General features: G+C 40.3%; 1 protein-coding gene across 4 annotated transcripts; it reads right to left on the bottom strand.

The window, feature by feature from the left end:
• Positions 1 to 600: 600 nt before the first annotated feature.
• Positions 601 to 20,301, bottom strand: LOC148382174 (uncharacterized). Of its 4 annotated transcripts, none has more exons than XM_088360713.1 (8): positions 20,168 to 20,268; positions 9,843 to 9,954; positions 9,617 to 9,761; positions 9,407 to 9,520; positions 2,964 to 3,108; positions 2,744 to 2,892; positions 2,521 to 2,660; positions 601 to 661 (listed from the first exon to the last, which is right to left on the bottom strand). In XM_088360713.1, exons 2-8 carry the CDS (start codon positions 9,940 to 9,942, stop codon positions 648 to 650), a joined length of 807 nt encoding a protein of 268 aa, XP_088216839.1. In that variant the 5' UTR covers positions 9,943 to 9,954; positions 20,168 to 20,268; the 3' UTR covers positions 601 to 647. The 4 variants fall into 4 exon arrangements, with proteins under 4 accessions (XP_088216839.1, XP_088216836.1, XP_088216835.1 ...); XM_088360710.1 differs by lacking the exon at positions 601 to 661 and adding an exon at positions 830 to 1,029 and having other exon boundaries at positions 9,843 to 9,951; positions 20,168 to 20,301; XM_088360709.1 differs by lacking the exon at positions 601 to 661 and adding an exon at positions 830 to 1,029.
• Positions 20,302 to 21,519: the final 1,218 nt, after the last annotated feature.

Raw genomic sequence — 21,519 nt, 5'->3', positions numbered from 1 at the left:
CTTTCACATTGACAATTAAGACAAACAAATTAACTGGATGTCGTATTGATTATCAAACTGGGGCTTTATTCCATGGCATATCAGCAGCTAACAAATTGTTATGTCACTTTGGTAGAGAGAAAAAAATGATTGATCACTGTAGGTCAGCGCACCAGTTGCACACTGACATACTCATGAATCACCACTTGCTTTCACTTGCGCCCTCCGTCTCGTCACTCGTGTGCTCATTAAACCATTTGTCGATCCCATACTGCCCAATATTTCGGACTGGTAACCCTTTGCCTCATTGCCATTATTTCTTGCTGTTCAAACGAATAGCAGCAGTCATGTTTTCCTCAAGACATTAGCTAACATCAGACTTACCCGCTAGTTTCTACTGCTCATGACCACTACATCACATTACATCCCCAGAGCAACTGTTTTTTTACTGTTTTTTTTTTTCTGTAGCATTCGATATTTTGACCTTAATGCAGCATTGTTGACCATGAGGGATTAGTATTGTCTTTCTTTACCTTTCACCAAAAAATGCACTTTTAAAAGTTTGTTGCATGCATATTCTTTTTCTCCTGATAAATGTACACATACAAGAAATGTGGAATGTTGGAATATGATGGCATCAACACCTTTATTGTCTGTGGATATTGTTATCAGCAGGCAGGAACTGTAAAAGATTCAGAAGTTAGTCCGTGAGAGATCAACCAGGGATATTAACAGTTACTGTCAGATAATGGAATCATCGTTTTGTGTAAATTTTTAACTCCGTATCATCATTTACATCATAACATCATTTGTACATGAGGCCAACTCTATGTAAAAAAACAACAACAGATTGCAGTGGCAAATTTTATTAAAAAAAATACAGAACATGAGAAAGAATTCATCTCAATGCCCTTTTTTGCTGCTGGTTAATCTCCATTGGCTCCATGGATTCCAGGCTGATGCCATTATACAGTGGCTGCTTGCAGTGGCGCCAAATCACCAGGACAAGGCGGATGATGTATAGCAACACCGCTGCTGCTAGCAGCACAACTACAAGTAGGAGGAATTACAGGTCATCATACCTCAGAATCATAAATTTAAATGTGTTAGCACATGCTCATATAATAATAATAATAATAATAGTAATAATAATAATACAGCTGCGAGGAGCTACAAAGGGCACCCGCATTCCTGGCAACGTTGGGGTACTGGCACATTGGGATGCTGGCTCATCTGAATTTGAATTTTGTGAAAATACATCAGAAAGTACATTAAATTAAAAATATTGGATACAATATTAAGGACAAAAGTGTGGCAAAATGTAAAAGGAAATAAAAAATGGCCGAACTCCTGTTGAGTTCCAGAGAAATTTTATAGTTCGGGTTGTTGCATATACTCCTAATTTGGATAGATTTTGGTGAAACTGTCAACCGGGAGTGTTTTGTTCAAACTCTGTAAAAGGCACGAAAATGCAATTTTTTCAGCTCACACAATAAACTCATAAAATAATGATTATTTCCCTAAGTGTGATGTGTAAGTTTCGTATGTTTTCTCAAATGTTAAGACCATCAAAATCAACGTAGTTTTCCTTGCAAACACCGTGTTGCCACGGCAACAGTGTTGGCCAAAATGAAAAGCGTTGCTTGCATTTTGTATCTTGAACATCTCTAGTTGATGCAAAATAAAACGTTTTGCTTTTCTTTGTATTGAACATTTTAAAATCTTAAAGAGTTATTTAATGTGTGACCTCTATAGAGGCCAAAAATGCAGCCCAATTTTAAAGCATATTCAAAATGGCTGACTGACATTTTTAGATCCAGTAAATAACTCCAAGAGACCCTAGGTTGTTAGGTAAACAGTGCCACCAAATATTCGTAGATCTCGGTGAAACGTACAACCAGCGCTGCTTAGTTGGAATTTTGTCATGGGACACTGTCGTGTCTGTCTGGGTGAAGGAGCTGAGCTAAAAGGCAAAGCGCCCTATTTACCAGTTGGTCTCCATTTTTACCCTCACCCATGGTCACGAGCTGTGGGTCATGACCGAAAGAACGAGATGTCCAGATACAAGCAGCCATAATGCATTTCCTCCGCAGGGTCCGGGCTCTCACCTAGAGAGAAGCTCAGTCATCCACGAGGGCATCTGATTAGGATGCCTCCTGGACTTCTCCCAGGTGAGGTGTTCGGGTCATGTCCTGGGAGGTAGGCCCTGGGTACAACCCAGGACATGCTGAAGAGACTATGTCTCTCTGCTGGCTTGGGAACGCCTTGGGATCTCTCAGGTAGAGCTGGCCCACCATGCATATTTTTGCAATGTGGGATTAAACCGGAGTATCCAGTGGAAACCCACGGAGGCACGGAGATAACATGCAGACCCTACATCGGAAAGCCGAAGCCTAAATCACATCATGCACCTCTGAAGTGTGAGGTGGACACAGTGCGCCACCATTCCAGAAATTTACATATTACAGCATTTCTTTCCCCCAGATGGGCACGTAACGCTTAATAAATGTAATGCTGAGTAATTGTGAAACACTGTCTTACCAATGAAGATGCCACTACGGCTTGGGGATTCAGCAATGTAGTTTTTATCAAGATTTCCGGCCAGCGCCCAGATAACAACTGGGTAGTCAATGAGGACGTAGCGCATGTGCTTGTCAAGGAATACATTCTGCAGGAAAAACCTAAAAGAATTTTTAAAATCCTTTTTGAACAACATAAAGAAAAAAGACATAGTATGTGGTGTGTTTGTGTATATCATGCATACCAAGCAAGTAGCATGAAAGTCAAAATACAATAGCACACTGTGGCAGCATTTGTGGGAGACACATTTGCTGTATAGGTCAACACAATGGCCAAGTTGATGAGCGTGGCAATGGTTGTCCATGCTGTGTAGATCATCACACCATTTTGAACCTAGAGTCATAGCAGAATGTCACATTTAATGATTTACCTTAATGAATGTGATCGATGTATGTTCCACAAACCAGTATGCGAATGAGCAACAGGTCCACTTTGTGGTATTCCTTGAGCCAGGCTCCATAAACGTGAAGACCATGACAGGCAAAAGATATCATGCCATAGTTTGTGCCAGCAACCAGAATTAGGAAAACAAGCGCGGCAATCATCCACCTTTGGAAATGTGTCAAAAACATGTAATCAGAACCAATGTTCAATTCTAATGTCAAACATTCAATACTTCACTAAAATGCTTTGACTCGCATATGAATGTAAGTGACATTCTGCTCTTAACATGTTGTTGATCCACTCTTCGCAGCTATAAAAGCTTCAACTGTTCTGGAAAGGCTTTCCACAAAGTTTAGGAGTATGTAATATATATGACTATTTTAACTTTCTTCCAGAAGGGTGTTTGTGAGGTCACACACGGATGTTGAATTGATGTTGGACAAGAAGGCCAGCGCTAACTCTGATCCAAATCAGACAAAATGTGTGCTTTTTGGTTGAGGTCAGGATTTAGTGCAGGATAGTCAAATTCAGCCACACAAAACTCTTATTCATGTTTGTGTACCCCACTTTGTGCACAGTCTGATTGGAACATGAACAGAGCATCCCAAAACCTTGTAACAAAGTTCTTTTCATTGGAACTAATAGGAACTAACAATTTTGTAAAATGCCATGCTATATTATGGATGCTCTCAATTTTGTGGGAACAATTATTGTTCCAATGTGACTGTGCATCAATGCACAATACAAGATCCATAAAGATATGGATGGATAGATGAATAAATGAACTTGACTGACCTGCACAGACTCTTGATCTCAACCCGAAAGAAAACCTCTGGGATTAATTAAAGCACAGATTGAGACCCAGGTCCCCTCGTCCAACCTCACTAATAAACTTAAGGATGAATGGTCAAAAATTCCCTTAAAATGACTTAGATATTGTGGAAAGCAACATTGTGGAAGGCCAAAGCTGAAGCTGTTTTTCTGCAAAAATGGACCAACACTGTAAACCCCACGGATTAAGAATTGTTGTCACTTCGATTCATATGTAGCAAAGGTTAGGTAATAATGGAAATGTATGTTACAAAATGAAGTTACACAAATACGTTGTACCTTTTGACTCAACGCTTATGACTGGTTAGGAGTTGTACTAAACTGTGTACTAATATGTGCAACATGCTGGAAACACATGAAGTTACAAGATGTGTTGGATAACACTTGCCGTATATAAGCAATATAACCCGTTTGCTGTGTTTCAAATGCAGACTAAAGTAATTTGGATAATTCAATAATTGATTGACCTTTGATAGAGGTCACATACTAAAACATATCACTTTGAGTTTGTTGCACCTTAAAAAATAAATTGATTTGTTGCGCCCTCTACAAATTTCACCAAGGTCAACCAAAATTGGAGACATACAGCCCAATACCTACAAAAAGTCTCTGGGGCTCTACTCTAAACTCAACAAGAAGTGGACCAGTTTCCGTGTCCTATGCGATTTTGCCTCACTTTTGGCCTTTTATTGAGGTCATTTTTTTTCCCAAAGTATCTTTTACTCTCATGTAGTTCATTTAAATAAATTCTAACAAAAAACTCCTATAAAAAGACTCTTGGAACTATAATCCAACAGAAAGTCAGTTTTTTTTTTATTTACTTTGAAATTTAACATAGCTTTGATTTTAAAAGCTGCGGTAACATGATCTCATCCTGTCAATGTTTCGCACATTTGATAACAGTCCAGGCTTGAAGACATCCATGCACTTATTTTTCATTATAGTGACTGCACCCCCTGCTGGCTACAGGAAATAAGTATTTTGTTCTTTGATGTATTTATGCGGGTTAACCAACCATCCATCCATCCATCCATCCATCCATCCATCCATCCATCCATCCATCCATCCATCCATCCATCCATCCATCCATCCATTTTCTATACCGCTTGTCCCCATGGGGGTCACGGGCGTGCCGGAGCCTATCCCAGCAGTCATCGGGCGGGCAGTAGGCGGGGGTCACCCTGAACTGGTTGCCATCACACAGAGACGAACAATCATCGCACTCACACCCACGGACAATTTGGAGTGCTCAATCGGCCTACCAACCATGTTTTTGGGATGTGGGAGGAAACCCACACAGGCACGGGGAGAACATGCAAACTCACCAGTGGTGGAATTGAACCCGCACCCTTCTAACTGTGAGGCGGACGTGCTAATCAGTGCCGAGCCGATGCAGGCTGACACGATGTACTTTAAGTTTTCTAGGAAGAGTATTTTGGTTTTCATGACGCTAAAACACTAAGCTTGTGAGGTTTTGCGAAATGCTGTTGTCCTGGCAATGATTTGCCCAGGAAACCATTGTTAAGTTTTCGGATCTAAACATATATGAACACTCATGAAACTTTGTATACACATCAGGGCTGAAAAAATTCGTAAATTTTTCCTCACAAACAAGGTCCCAGTGGAACTTTGAACGTGGAGGAGTTCAAGAAGATCTTTTTTTGTCATTTTTGTCACTTTTTTTTGCCACAGATGAGCCATTCCTGTGCAGTTTTTTGTTATAACTTTGTTGCCACAGACGGTCCATTCCTGTGAAGTTTCTGTTGTTAATTTGTTGCCACAGACGAACCATCCCTGTGCTGTTTAGTGAAAGGAAATACAAGAAAACGTAACCGATCTAAGCAGATCGCGAACCCGCGAGTTTGTTAGCAGACTGCTAACAGCTGATTTACCAAGGAACAGCTGATTGAGCTGTCAAAGAGATAGCTGCGACCAACGTGAGCAATATGGGGCCGAGAAAATAACTAACCAGGTCGAGGACAGAAAAAGGTCACTTGACTTCATTTCGGAAGAAGTTTCTGCTGTAAGGATGCAGCAGAAAAACATCTTGGCACTGGTGGAAGAGGTAAAGACGCTCAATGCTAAGAAGGACAAGCGGCTTGCCTACCTTGAAAGTCGGGTAGCGGACATTGAGCAATATAGTACAAGAATAAATGACATTGTCATCACGGGAATAGCAATTAAACCTATATCTTATGCAAGGGCAGTGACGGCAGGTAACGATGGCTGTGAGCAACATGCAAGCTCAGCCGAGCAACAGGTAGCTGAGTTTCTGCAAACTAAAGGAATAACTATGGACTCCAACCAGGTTGAAGCATGTCATCCACTACCCAGAAGAAACAGTAATGACAAGCCAGCAGTCATCCTGAAATTTGTCAACAGGAATCACAAAGTTGCACTTCTAAAGCAGGGTAAGTTGCTCAAAGGCACAGACATCTACATCAATCAACATTTGACAAAGACCAATGCGGATATTGCAAAGAAAGCACATCACTTGAGAAGAATGAAAAAAATACAGAGTACATGGACCAGAAATTGCAAGATATACATCAAGCTTAATGGATCACCAGAAGAGGCCAAGATACTGAGTATTGAGGAACTGGAAAAGCTCGAATAAGTATCCTCAATAGAAAATCAATTGGAGTGGACTTGGAACTGAATGGAGGTAACAACACAAAACACAAACATAATGCTCAGGGACACTCCTCAACCTACATCAAGCAACAATGGACATGTAACACAGTGGATACAAGAACATGAACAACTCCAACTAGCGTTTGATTACAGTGAAAGCAGCACTCTGGACATAGATCAGGACATTGACCCAGACAATAATTTCTTCTCCACCACAAACAACACATGTTATTATTACAGCAATGATCAGTACAATATGGACATCTTAACAAAAGATAAGCTATCTATTATCCATGTCAATAGCCGGAGTCTATATAAAAAAGTTTAGTAGCATTCGGGATTACTTAAACACATTCAAACAACCATTTAATATAATAACTATTTCTGAGACCTGGATTACGACTGAGAACGGAATGCACTTTGAGATGGAAGGCTATGAATTCATACATAATAACAGACAGAGTAAAGGTGGGTTGGTGTTGCAATCTATGTTGATTTGAATATGAAATTCAAGATTGTAGAGGCTATGACACAGGTGGTGGATAATCTTCTTGACTGTCTCACGATACAGATTTGTGTTGAAAAGAAAAAAGACATTATTATAAGCTGTGTCTATAGAGCTCCTGGTTCTAGCATTGAGACATTCACAGTCATATGACTGAATTACTGGATTATCATTCACTTCGTACACTTTATTGTTCTCTTGTCTTGCCCTATTTGCATTACTGTGCTGAGGTTTGGGGGAATACTTCACTACAGCCACTTATCATTCTGCAGAAAAAAGCAATAAGGACTAGTCATAAAGTCAACTACTTGGAACACACAAATCCACTTTTCATACAATCCAAACTATTGAAATTCACTGACATAGTATCTTATCAAACACCAATCATCATGTATAGGGCAAAAGCAAAACGACTACCAAAAAATATCCAAAACTTATTTAGGAATCGAGAGGGAGGTTATAAGTTAAGGGGGAATCACAACTTTAAAATCTTAAACATAAGAACAACCTTAAAAAGTTTCTGTATCACTATAACCGGGGTCAAACTATGGAACAATCTAAGTGAGGAACTCAACCAAGGCCAAATATCCACCAGTTTAAAAGAATGTACAAAAATATGTTGTTTAGCGGGTACAAAGGCTAAAAGTGCCAAAGGGCTACACACAAGTAAAAATCAAACAGAAAAATAAGTGTGAAAGTGTGTCTACTTGTGTTCTGTTGTAGAATTACAGTATACGTATGTTGAATCATTGGTTTAATGGATAAAGTGAGAAAGGGGTAGGAATCTAAAAAGCTATGCTTCTACTCCTTTTCGAGCATTCTTTATAGATTTATTTACTTATGTAATATTATTATTATCATTTATTTATATATTTATTTATTCTGTTTGTTGGTTTATTTTTTGTTTGTTGTATGGACTTATATGTAGCACTTTAGAGTGTTATTTGTTTTGTTTTTTCTTTTTTGTTTTGGATGTTCGAAATAAAGATATCAATCAATCAATCAATATAAGTTTAAGGTACGATTTAAAAAAAAACATTTTTAACGAAGCAGCCTTGATTGTACGTTTCACTTATGACAGACGGGGAAAGTTGGGAATTTTTTAGTGGTCATTTAAATTAATAAATAACAAATGTTTTCAATGGTCTGTCTAGATAACTGCAGTTTTTTTTTTTTTATTTAAATTATGCATAAACATAAAGGGTCATATTCTTCCTACTGCTCCTTTCACACCCTAACCAGCCTACTCAACATCTGTCCGTCCGTCCATCCATCCAATTTCAACACCGCTTATCCTGTTCAGCGTCACAGGGGTGCTGGAGTATATCCCAGCTGACATTGGGGGAAAGGCAGACTATGCCCCGAACTGGTGTTACGGGGCACATATACACCGCAACAACGAATCACACCCACATACCGCCACTGAGTGGGAACCGATTTCATGCTGCCCAATCACAAGTCAGGCACACCATCAGTAACTTCAGCCTACTCAACTTGGAGTTTTAAATTTCTGTGGTTTATCTTCATGTCAAATGCCTTTTTCAAATCAAAGACTCCACTATTTGTACATATAATTTATTTATTCATGTCATTTGCTGTTCTGATTTGATATTTTTACTAATCCTAAAATTGTACTTCTATTAGTTCAATAACCAAACCAACTCTCATTCACTTTTTAATTGCTTTCAATCAAACTTGCAAATTTTTGAACATTTATTCCTTTAGGAAAAGTGACAGCAATTATACTGTTTTATTATTGTCAAAACTGGATTTTTAAGCTTCCTGATTCAAAGAGGGAATACTGGCTGTTTTATTTGCTCTCGAAAACCCCCTGCTATAAATAGATTGTAGTCAGTATATATATTGTATAACACAGAGGTTCAATTAGAGTATGTAATGTAAATAGTAAGTTTAGCATTTTTATATGGAGTCCATTACAATCAGATTGTCTTATTTTTTTGTTGTTTTCATACATCTAGAAGTATTTTATTCCCCTTCACCTTGCCTTAAAATGTTGACTGTATTGACCTGTTACTCCTTTTCAGCAATTTTTCTTTGTCCCTGAGCTTGTTAAATATTGTTTGCCACTAAAAAAAAAACTTCATCCATGTTAATCATTGCGTTGTTGTTCATAAAATCGTTTGGTAAATATTTGGATATCGATTTTCTCCCTATTACATTGTTTAAAAATGTTCATAATGATTTTAATAATGCTCCTTTTTTTGGTTGTCTATATAGGTTGGTTAATCAGTTTATACAGAACCACCCCAATGTAAAAACAACTTTGTATGTTTTCTTGTAAGCTGTGGTTTTTAGGCTTTTGTACATTTGTCTTGGTGAACCTTTTTAGAATTCTTTTAGATTTCTAATTAAATATAATTATAATCAGAGTGACATGAACATGAAAAAAGCACATTGTAACTTGCAAATGTAATGTCATCAACAACATCTTGTAAGTCATGCTCATGTAATTGCACGTTATAAAAAGCATACGTTCGGTCCCAAACAAGCAGCCAGGCGATATTGAAGCACAGATTGAGACACCAGCAAATAAAGAATCCGTAGGGAAAGACTGGGGGACTGCAGTAAACATAGCCATAAGCATTCCTGTGAGAAACACAAAATATTAAGAACATCAACAAATATTTAATATAGTGAAGACAAGATGGCCTTTTGGTAAATAAATTATTGAAATGTTTGTACTTTCTGCAAAGGTTAGCCAGGAAGTAGATAATCACGAAAGTCAACCACACGTAGATAACGCTCCAGATACTGAAGGTCCATCCCGACGGGGTGACCTCCGTCACAAAAATATCAGACACGTTGCCTGTGGTGGTACTGAAGGGGCCTGTACAGATTAGAGGTGCAGTGTTCATCAAATGCAACGGTCACATGAGCTTTATCCCACGTCGTGTTTGCTTTTGCTTACCTACTCCCATAACAGAAAGAGCGTTGACCACCAAACTGACACCATAGATCACGGTAGACAACAATATGGCAACAAGGCGCCCAGCATTGTGTTTCCCCATTGTTGGCAACTGCTTCGAAATAAAATACACATTACCAATGTTAGGAAAGTTTATTTACTCCTCAAAGTAGTTCAAAGTTCACGTCACAATTTTTAATGCACTTGTTCAGTTCCTAGTTCATATACTGAAGACGTGTGAGTGTGTGTGTGTGTGTGTGTGTGTACATATATATGTGTGTGTGTGTGTGTGTGTGTGTGTGTGTGTGTGTGTGTGTGTGTGTGTGTGTGTGTGTGTATGTATATATATATATATATATATATATATATATATATACATATATATATATACAGCAGAACCTCGGTTTTCGAGGGTCCCAGTTCTCCAACAAATCAGCGTTCGAACGAAAATGTTGAGATTTTTGCTTCCGATGTCGAACAAAAATTCGGAGGTCGCAGCTCGCGAGATGAACCGAGAGGAACCGAGAAAACCCGACCGCGCGGGAATGAATTGCAGAACTTTGTCGAGCTTTATCATCACGATAAAGACGGAACCACCAGAGCTATGTATGCTTTTAATGACATTGTCATTAGCCACTTCTGCAAAGTTCTTAAAAAAAGGCAGAAACAAGTTACAGTAGATAAATTCTTTGCAAAAAGGAAAGAACACCCAGTAGAAGAGTCTTCCCAACTGAAGAGATTTGCGAGAGAGTCGAGCTGCTGTGGGAGCAGCTTGACCGTATGGTACGCAAGAAGTGCCCAGCCAACCAATCCAACTTGTGGGAGCTGCTTCTGAAAGCGTGGGGTGCAATTTCTCCAGATTACCTCAACAAATTAACAGCTAGAATGCCAAAGGTCTGCAATGCCGTAATTGCTGCAAATGGAGGATTCTTTGACGAAAGCAAAGTTTGATGTAAAAAAAATCTTATTTCAAATACAAAACATTATTTTTAACCTTGTCAATGTCTTGACTCTATTTTCTATTCATTTCACAACGTTTGGTGGTGAATAAGTGTGACTTTTCATGGAAAACACAAAATTGTTTGGGTGACCCCAAACTTTTGAACGGTAGTGTATGTATATGTATATATATATATATATATATATATATATATATATATATATATATATATATATATTAAAAAAAAAAAAAAACTTTTCCTCACCCCCCGTGGGTGGTCTCTTTTTCCCTTCAAGCTCGGGTCCTCTACCAGAGACCTGGGAGCTTGAGGGTTCTACGCAGTATATTTGCTGTTCCTAGTACTGCACTTTTCTGGACTGAGATGTCAGATGTTTTTCCTGGGATCTGTTTCAGCCACTCCTCCAGTTTGGGGGTTACTACCCCTAGTGCTCCAATGACCACAGGTACCACTGAAGTCTTAACTCTCCAGGTCTTCTCCAGCTCTTCTCTGAGCCCTTGATATTTCTCAAGTTTCTCATGTTCCTTTTTCCTAATGTTACCATCATTTGGGATGGCTATGTCAACCACAACGGCTTTCCTCTGCTCTTTGTCCACCACCACAATGTCCGGTTGGTTCGCCATTACCATTTTGTCTGTCTGGATCTGGAAGTCCCAGAGGATCTTGGCTTGGTCATTCTCTACCACCTTTGGAGGTGTTTCCCACTTGGATCTTGGGACTTCCAGTCCATACTCTGCACAGATGTTCCTGTACACTATTCCAGCTACTTGGTTATGGCGCTCCATGTATGCTTTACTTGCCAGCATCTTACACCCTGCAGTTATGTGCTGGATTGTCTCAGGACCTTCTTTGCACAATCTACACCTGGGGTCTTGTCTGGTGTGGTAGATTTGTGCCTCTATTGCTCTGGTGCTCAAGGCCTGTTCTTGTGCAGCCAGGATCAATGCCTCTGTGCTATCCTTCAGACCAGCTCTTTCTAGCCATTGGTAGGATTTCTGGATATCAGCCACTTCAGCTATGTGCAATGAAATGGGGTGGTACATCCCATGTAGGGGCTTGTCCTCCCATGATGGTCCCTCCAGCACCTCATCTTCCTTTGATGCCCATTGTCTGAGACATTCACTGAGCACATGATCCGTTGGGGCCTTATCCCTGATGTACTTATGGATCTTGGATGTTTCATCTTGGATAGTGGCTCTCACGCTCGCTAGTCCTCAGCCTCCTTCTTTACGGCTAGTGTACAGTCTCAGGGTGCTGGACTTGGGATGGAACCCTCCATGCATGGTTAGGAGCTTCCGTGTCTTTATCTGTGGTCTGTATATCCTCCTTTGGCCACCGTATGATTCCTGCAGGGTATCTGATTACTGGTAGGGAGTAGCTGTTAATGGCTAGATGTTAGGGTTTTCCAGGTTATCTTTATCATAGGATTATGTTGGAATGTAGACTATAATGATTAACCAATCTTGTCTTGCTCTCACAACGTAGTAAAGTAAAGTGGTTGCTTCCTCTGCTTGAGTGACCAGCTGCAGAGGAAGCAATCAAAGTTGTTCTGGTTCCCACAACATCGTAAAACACCCCCTGCTCTGATCTTACCAGAGGCTGGGGGTTCACCAAACCTGTCCACTCTCACCCCCACTCTGTTCCTCCTAATAAATATGCCCTTGCAGGAAGGAGACTTTTCAGACTTCATTCTGGAGCGAGTGAACTCTCCACCTGCAGGTGTCTAAAAGAACTTGCCTGTCTCCCGTGTGGTTCTTGCAAAATAAGTTGGAGTGAGCAAATCTCTAACACTAGGGACTTGTTCTTGCCGTTGAGCTGACTTCTTAGGACTTGCCTTACTCGATGGAGGTATTTGGCTGTGGCTGCTTTCCTTGTTTCCTCGTCAAGGTTGCCATTTGCCTGTGGAATTCCAAGGTATTTGTAGCTGTCCCCAATGTCTGCTATTGTTCCTTCTGGGAGTGAGACCCCCTCTGTGTGGATTACCTCTCCTCTTTTAGTTACCATGCGGCCACATTTCTCAAGTCCAAATGACATTCCGATGTCAGAGCTGTAGATCCTGGTAGTGTGGATCAGGGAGTCAATGTCCCGCTCGTTCTTAGCGTACAGCTTTATGTCATCCATGTAGAGGAGGTGGCTGATGGTGGCCCCATTCCTGAGTTGGTATCCATAGCCCGTCTTGTTGATTATTTGGCTGAGGGGGTTCAGTCCTATACAGAACAGCATTGGGGACAGAGCGTCTCCTTGGTATATACATTTGATGGTCACGTGTGCAAGTGGCTTGCCATTGGCTTCAAGTGTGGTTTTCCACTGTTTCATCGAGTTGGCGATGAAGGTTCTCAGAGTCCCATTGATGTTGTACAGCCTCAAGCATTCAGTGATCCAAGTATGTGGCATTGAGTCATATGCTTTCTTGTAATCAATCCAGGCAGTGCTCAGGTTGGTACGTCTGGTTCTGCAGTCTTGGGTGACTGTTCTATCCACCAGGAGTTGATGTTTTTCTCCTCTGGTATTTTTACCAATCCCTTTCTGAGCAGTGCTCATGTATTGATCCATGTGCCCGCTGATCTTATCTGATATTATGCCCGACATCAGCTTCCATGTTGTGGAGAGGCAGGTGATTGGCCGGTAGTTGGATGGGACTGTACCCTTTGAAGGATCCTTCTGGAGCAGGATCGTACGCCCTTGGGTTAGCCATTCAGGGTGAGTCCCATCCCTTAGCAGCTGGTTCATTTGTGCTGCCAGGCGCTCATGGAGAGTTGTAAGTTTCTTGAGCCAGTAGCTGTGGATCATGTCAGGGCCTGGTGCTGTCCAGTTTTTCATTCCTGAGACTCTTCTCTGGATGTCTGCCACTGTGATGGTTACTGGGTTCTGTTCAGGGAGCTTGCTGTGGTCTTTTCTCAGAGACACCAGCCACTGTGCATCCTTCTTATGTGATGCCTCCCGCTCTCATATATCCTTCCAGTACTGTTCAGTTTCCAGCCTTGGTGGGTCTGCTCTGCTATTATTCCCCTGCTACTGAGCGTACACTTTCGCTGGTTGTGTTGGGAACAACCTGTTTATTCGTCTGGCTTCATTCTCTCTTGTGTACCTCTTTAGGCGGCTGGCCAAGTATAAAGTCTTTGTTTGGCAGTTTCGAGTGCTTCAGGTATGGGCATCTGGCTGTATTTCTTGGGAACTTGCTTTTTCATTGCACTTTTCTGGGCCACTGTCATTTGGCTCACTTCTCTCCGTGCTATCTTGATTTTGGCCTCCAGCCTTCTCTTCCATGGTGGGCACTGTTGTGGTCGCATATGGTCATTCTTCTTGTAGCCAAGCATTTCTAGGATCACTGCTGCTGAGGTGTATATCAGCTCATTGGTTTCAGTCATGGTAGCCGTAGGAATTGTTGTCGGTGCTGCATTCACATCTTCTAGGAGACTTTCTGAGGGTACTTCACTTAGCCTCTGCAGTGCGTATCTAGGTTCCCGAGCCGTAATCTTGTTCTTTAGGTCAGTTGCTGCCTCGTTCAGCTTGATTGTGCTTATTGGGGTTTCGTACCCAACCTCTGGACTTGTACATGGATTTAACTCGTCTCTGGCCTGGTGCTCTGGTTGACTTTCGCAATGGCATTTGTGTTGTATTTCATCAGTCTCGAGCTGTGATAGTAGGTGCCGTTTATGGATATTGGAACATTGAGCTACTAGTTGCTTGGCCGATAGTGTTGACTGTGGGTATTGAAGTTGCCATTGTTCCCGCATTCTCCGCATGTAACCCCTCTCGCTCGGGTTGCTGGAGTAGTAGCATTCCAACAGATCCTTATTCTGGCATCTCGCCCATTTGTGTCTTGTTCCAGTAGCCCATTTTTCATCAGGGTGCTCTGGTTCTCCAGCACCTGACGCAGACCTTGTTTGTCCGGGCGACGTCTGCGCCGGCATGTCTTTCGTTTCTTGTACTCTCATTATCTCTGAGGTAGGCGGTATCGTTAAGGGTCTTGCCTAAGGACCCACACTGACTGTTGGTAAGGTAATCGCTCATTGCTCATATTGTGCCCCTGCCGGGAATCGAACCGGGTCTCCCGTTTGTAAGTCATGTGACTTACTGATTGAGCTAGTCAGCCGTATATATATATATATATATATATATATATATATATATATATAGTTATAGTTATAGTATAGTTATAGTATATAGTATAGTTATAGTATAGTATATAACTATATAGTTATATATAGTTCGCCTCCCCTGCCATCATGAAAAGGGGAAAAACAAATTCAATTGTTTCTATTATAAAGTCATTTTCCTTTTAATTTCAATTATTTTGTATCATTTTGAACCAAAATTACTGAATTTTTATAGTTATTTTAAAACCAAAGACGATTCGCTCGGAGGATCCAACGTCTTGTCTAGCCTCCTCTGAGGATTGCGTTATCAGACAGGCCTATGCAGTTAGACTGAACTGCTTTCTGTCTTTATGTCGCTGTTTAAGTGTTCAAACACTGTGGCTGTATTAATTAATTTCCGTAGTTAAGCTGGTGTATATATCTTTTTTGTCATCTGTCTGTAACGTCGTGTTTCTTTAGATGAACAAAACGGCTTTGAAAAGAGGTCTTACTGAGGCTACGAAAAAAGGTTCTCCAGCCTTATGGCAGGGGGTGCTAGTGATCCTGGGATGCTTCATGCACCTACCTGTAGTATAAGAAATCACCGGTTCAAATTTACAGTGAACAACTGAGGAGCAGTTGTCCATTTGTTTCGTCTTACATTCGGTTTTGTTTTCCCCCCGTTTTTACATTTCGTTTTATAATGGAGGATTTCATATCCAAACGATTTTCAACCATGGATTTTTGGTTGAAGCAGGAGGTCATCAGTAAAGGATGACCAACTCCGGAGTTAAAAGGTTTGACTTGGCCAACGGGACTTCGGAACGTGCCAGCCAATCGCAGGGCACACAGAGACAAACAACCATCCGCATTCGCACTCACACCCAGGGACAATTTGGAGTGCTCAATCGGCCTACCAAGCATGTTTGTGGGATGTAGGAGGAAACCAGAGTGCCCGGAGAAAACCCTTGCGGGCCCGGGGAGAACATGGCAACTCAACACAGGGAGGGCCGGAAGTGGAATCGAACCCGCACCTTCCTAACTGTGAGGCGGACGTGTTACCCAGTGCTCCACCGAGCCGCCTATTATAAAGTCATTTTCCTTTTAATTTCAGTAGTTTTGTGTCATTTTGAACCAAAATCGTTGAATTTTTATTTTTATACATTTCGTTTTACAATTGAGGATTACATATGCAAACTGAAACAATTTTCAATTATGGATATTCGTTGCAGCAGGAGGTCATCAGTAAAGGAAGATAAACTCTGGAGTTAAAAGGTTTGATTCGGACAACAGGACTTTGGAGCATGTCTTTTCAAACGGAGTTGTACGCACGATCGAAAACGAGTTTTTGATTCCATGTGCTTTATTGAGTGTTTTCATGTGTGAAGACTGATGATATGGGATTTCAATCATAATAGTACAAATTAAATAGTGAATAAGCTACTCTAGAGCAGCGTTCCCAACCTTCTTTTGTGTGGTTAGGTGTCGGACAAATTTTACCGGGGGGTATGACGTCAGTGCCTCCCTAGTCATGAACCTCACCGCACGTCACTGGTTGACACACAGTAATCCCTCGTTTATCGTGGATAATTGGTTCCAAGACCACCCGCGTATGTGAAGATCCGCAAAGTAGTGTCACCTTTTTTTTTAACAAACATACCGAAAATTTCGGACTATAAGCCGCTACTTTTTTCCAAAGTTTGAACCCTGCGGCTTATATAGGTTTTTTCCCGGGATTTTTCTCACGACTAATACACTTATACACTCATAAAAAGTCTGTGGACTGGTGGTGTGTTATGTTAATAAAAATTATGCGTCCCTAAATAATCATCTCTTTCCTTACAATCATCTTTGTGTATATTCTTTTACAAATGGTAATTAAATATTAAAAACCTTACGCAATCATGCTGCGACTTTACATGCATTTTTTCTAATGGCCATCAGGAGGGGCTGGAGCAGAAAAGGTAAGAGTGAGAGGGATGGAATATATGCGTCGAGGAAGACAGTAGTGGCGCGTTGTGCACGAGGAAAGTTAGCGTAAACAGAGCCCAATGATGGAAAACACTGGAAGGCGTGCGTGTGACGCAGTTTTCAAGTTAAAAGCCATTGAGCTGGCTGATAAAGAAGGGAACAGAGCGATTGCACGTAAACTTGGAATAAATGAATCGATTTAAAGTGGCCCTCCGACTTGAATGGGAGGCTTGGATGACCAGCGGCGACAAATCATTTACAAAAACTGGACGCATGTGAAGAGCAACTTTCGCACAAGTCTGCCAGTAGATCCTGACAGCGTGGAGCAGGGTGAAAAAATCCACCATCACCAACGGGTTTCGAAAAGCCGGTCTGCTGCGTGACGGAGAGGAGAGCACAAGCTCAGGAGTGAATTTGCCTCAAGACGAGAGTGACGATGAAAGCGACAACGAAAGAGAGAATGAGAAAGAGTGTTGCGACGCACATCTGGCGCTATTCCAATCGGACACTGAGGAGGAAGATTTTGCTGGTTTCAGTGGACAGGAGGAAGACAAAGATGGCTCTCAGTGACTTTGTTGACTGGTATGGGTTTAGTTTTTTACCTGCCTAGTTAGTGCTGTTACTTCCGTGTTTACAGCAAAATGTTAATGTTATAAAAACTTTAGCCGAGCTAGTGCTGTTACTTCCGTGTTTGCAACAAAATGTTAATGCTATTAAAACTTTAGCCCAGCTAGTCCTGTTACTTCCGTGTTTACAACGAAATGTTAATGCGATTAAAATTTTAAAAAGGCTTTCTGTGTACTGTCTTTCTGTGTAAATAATTTGTGCGCACGTGCAGTGTATAGTCTCGTGCGGCTTATATAAATATAAATATAAAAAAATCACGAGTTTTAGCTGGTGTAGCTTATAGTCCGATGCGGCTTATAGCCCGAAATAAACAGTACATTGTTTGTGTATCAATAAGTGTATATTAAACTATATAAGTGCATATGTCATTATAAGAACATTAAATAATAGTTTCAAATAAATGTATTCAGTATAAATGACATACAGAAAATAATGTATAAATAATATAAATATGATACATTTGTGTGTGTGTGTGCGTACGTGTGTGTGTAACATATGTAGATGTAGCTAAAGTATACATCAGGGGTGTCAAACTCATTTGTGTCGCGGGCCTCATCATAGTCATAGTTGCCTTCGGAGGGCCATTACACCTGTCAACACCTTATGTTATATACAGTATAGGCTACACACCAAATTGATGAATAACAAGTTTTGAAATCATAGACTAGTAAAAACTAGTAAAAAAAATAAAAAGATTAATAGTAATACAAATTGCTAGCAATTTCTATTTTTTTTTCAAAGTGAATACAATTTCTAATTTTAGTATTGACACATGTAGTCGATTCCCAATTTGTCTTTGCGAGCCATATGAAATGATGTGGCGGGCCATGACTGGCCCCCGGGCCTTGAGTTTGACACCTGTGGTATACATACTGTGAATATGTTTATAGAACTGTTTTATTATAACAACTTTTTATAACAAGGTACAAGTATACATACTGTAAATACGTTTTTAGAACTCTTATTATAATTTTTTTTTATAACAAGGTACAATACTGTAAATATGTTTTTAGAACTCTTATTATAACAAGTTTTTTTTATAAAAAGGTACAAGTGTACGCACTGCAATTGTGTGGGCACTCCCTGCCTTCTGCTGGCGTGTGGGCAACTTTTGTGCCATAATTTCTCAATTTAGAAGTTTTATTTGGGATTTTTGTTTTTGGAAAAAAAATCCGCGATGTACTGAAGACGTGATAAATGAACCGCTATGTAGCGTGGGATTACTGTATACCTATTGGATTAAAGTGCATGTGTTACATGTGTATTCATATATTTTACTTGTTTAACTTGCTAGGCAACCGACATTCATAAGCGTGAACTAATATTTCGTGTGCATACACACTGAACTTTAGACGATATTAGCAGTAAACATTCAGAATGGTTGGATAAGGGGGTTCAACATGATCTTTTGGAAGGCTAAAAATTATAGCAAATCAATTTCAGAAATGTGGCGTGTGCTGTTTTAGCTGTACGTTTACAGGGACCATCCAAGATATCTAGAGCAGAGGTGCATGTTGACAGAAAGTCGTCGCCTGGGAGACAAGAGGTGCGTGACTGACAAATACAATCATGAGGACCACAGGAATTAGACACCGGCTTTTCTGACTTAGCTCGTACGCCAGAGCAAGTCGTAGCAGAAAGAAAGTGGTCCAGCCCTGTAACCCTTTTCTTGAATTCAGAGAATCAACAAATTGGATCACATTTAACCCAGCTTGTGTGAGTATGGCTTTACGTATTGTGTTAGTGTGAATACCTTCCTTAAACAGAAGAAAAACGAACATGCATTGAGTAAGTTTTATGTTATATGCCGCGGGGTGCAATTGGCGCACTCCCTTTGAATTTTCCATCAAGCTGATAATCTGAATCAGGTCTATTGGAAGAATGAAATATGTAAAACAAGCAGGTTATTGGCCCCCGAGGATCGGACTTTGACACCAGTGCCTTAGTGAAATAACATTATCGGAAAAACACCTACACACAATACCTACGTTAATCATTAGCATTGCCCATCTGACTTATGTAGGTGCTTTTGATTACAGCAATTCCATCGTAGAAGTTCAACCTACGTTAACCATTAGCATTCCCATCTGCCTTGTATTGGTGCTTTTGATTAAAGTTCTATAGTAGAAGTTCAACAAGTATTGGCTCTAAAATTTGATTGAGATGTGTGCCAAACATGGTGAGCCCCAGGAAGGCAGCAGGCCCCTATGGAGTACTGGAACCCACTTCATCTCAATCTTCAAACACTGCCTGTCTCAGAGCACCAATAAGGCCTGCTGAAAACCTCAACCTTCTTCCCCATTCCCAAAAGGAAAAAGTGGCTGGACTCACCTGTTCCACTTCATTCAATGACAATGAAGGTGGTTGTGATCCTGTTCCTTATTATTTAAACAAAAACGTAATGAAATATATTGTAATTAATTTCTCATGATTGATCACATTTATATCAAACTGCTAATTAAATAAATTATTTATTAAATAATAAATTGTTCAAATAATAAATAACACACTATCTTAAACAACAAAATGTAATCTATCTATCTATCTATCTATCTATCTATCTATCTATCTATCTATCTATCTATAAGAGACAACCCTTGATTAGGAATACAGTACTTCTGACAGAACAGCACTCAATGCATGTTGAAAATAATATTGTCACACAAAAGATGTCAAGTCAAACAAAGCATACCTTTCGCCGTCCCTACTTTGGGCTTGTACTCTAGTGCAGATAGCAGAATCTCTATTTTATGGATTAGCTTGTTTACGACAATGGCCAAAGTCACATGTACCTTACATATCTGCAACTCACTCATAAAAGGGTTGTCAAACATAACATACCGACCTTTTCACCTTCCATCATTATATATCACTCATTAAAGTTGATTGATGAGAACGACGATAGTGGATATACCTGAGTTAACATAATTGTGTTTAAACAAGTGAAAAAAATCCAGGCAAACTTTACCCACTTGGGTTTATTGGGAAAAAAAACACTATCAAAAATCTATCTCAACGACCATTTTGCTAAATGGGAAACTTCTGTAGGGTTGTTTTTTTGGGGGGCGGGGTGATCATCCCGCAGTGAGGTTACTATTGATTTTGTAGAAATCATTAAGGCCCTAGTAGCAAATGCAACAGTCCTGGTTTTACGTTTCACCTTGACCTATTAAAATTTGGTCATATAAAAATGTATTTTTGATGGCAAAAATATTTATTTACATACAGTCAAACCTTGGTTTTCGAACGTCCCGGTACGCGAACAAATCAGAATTCAAACGAAAAATTAGAGATTTTGTTGCTTCGGTTGTCGAACGAAATTCAGAGGTCGAACCTTGCAAGATGAGCTGAAAGTATTGCAGCCTCTAACAGCAACCCAGGGAGCAGATTGTGCTTCATTTGTTAAACTTGCGTTTACTTTGCAGGTTGTCAACTGCAGTCTTGGAGAATTTTGTGTCATGTCTGTGAACATGCATAAACAACTAACCCCTTACTTTTCATAATGAGTTTGTAAATGTGATCGTTTTCATGACAGGCTCGGCAGGCTCCAATTTTCAATTTCATACGTTTGACATGCGCCCGTGTGTGGATTATTTTTATCATTATGAATTTTATTTTTTGGTATTATGGATGTTTATTGTACGGAGAGCTGCATGCACAGCTAGAGGTGGGTGGTGGCTTTTGCTCATACAGCCATGTGAGATGCTGCCAGTCGAGTTTCAGGGACTGAGAATTGGTGATTCCAGGCCAGGATGGCATCTGGAGGTACACCGAAGTCCAGCTGGCGATGGGTATGTCACCATGGACATTGTTATTTTTACTTTTTAACCATTGTGACACATTTTTTAGAATGTGTCAAAAGGGGGAGGTAGAAAAAAAAACAAGGGGGGAATTGTGAGATTTTAAGCGTTTTGATGGTTTTTAAGCCTTCAACATGCTGGACGGAGGAGAAGAAGCAGCTCGGCAGAAATGAAGTGAATGGGAGACAACATCATGAGATGGAGCCAAAGCCTGGTAACAAGTGTGAAGAGTTTCAAAATAGCT

This window comes from Syngnathus floridae, chromosome 18 (genome assembly GCF_059516105.1).
Source record: "Syngnathus floridae isolate MCC-2025c chromosome 18, RoL_Sflo_1.0, whole genome shotgun sequence".
NCBI classification, from domain to species: domain Eukaryota; kingdom Metazoa; phylum Chordata; class Actinopteri; order Syngnathiformes; family Syngnathidae; genus Syngnathus; species Syngnathus floridae.
Note: the sequence above shows the minus strand (reverse complement) of the source record. Positions and strands in the feature narration are given on the sequence as shown.

What these genes read in the sequence shown, in the direction of transcription:
- LOC148382174 (XM_088360710.1), bottom strand. Translation starts at nt 9,942, where the DNA reads ATGGGGAAACACAATGCTGGGCGCCTTGTTGCCATATTGTTGTCTACC. An exon ending in CTGCTTGTTTGGGACCGAAC is followed by an intron (nt 3,109 to 9,406) that starts GTATGCTTTTTA and finishes ACATTTCCAAAG; the next exon opens with GTGGATGATTGCCGCGCTTG. An exon ending in CCGTAGTGGCATCTTCATTG is followed by an intron (nt 1,030 to 2,520) that starts GTAAGACAGTGT and finishes TCCTACTTGTAG; the next exon opens with TTGTGCTGCTAGCAGCAGCG.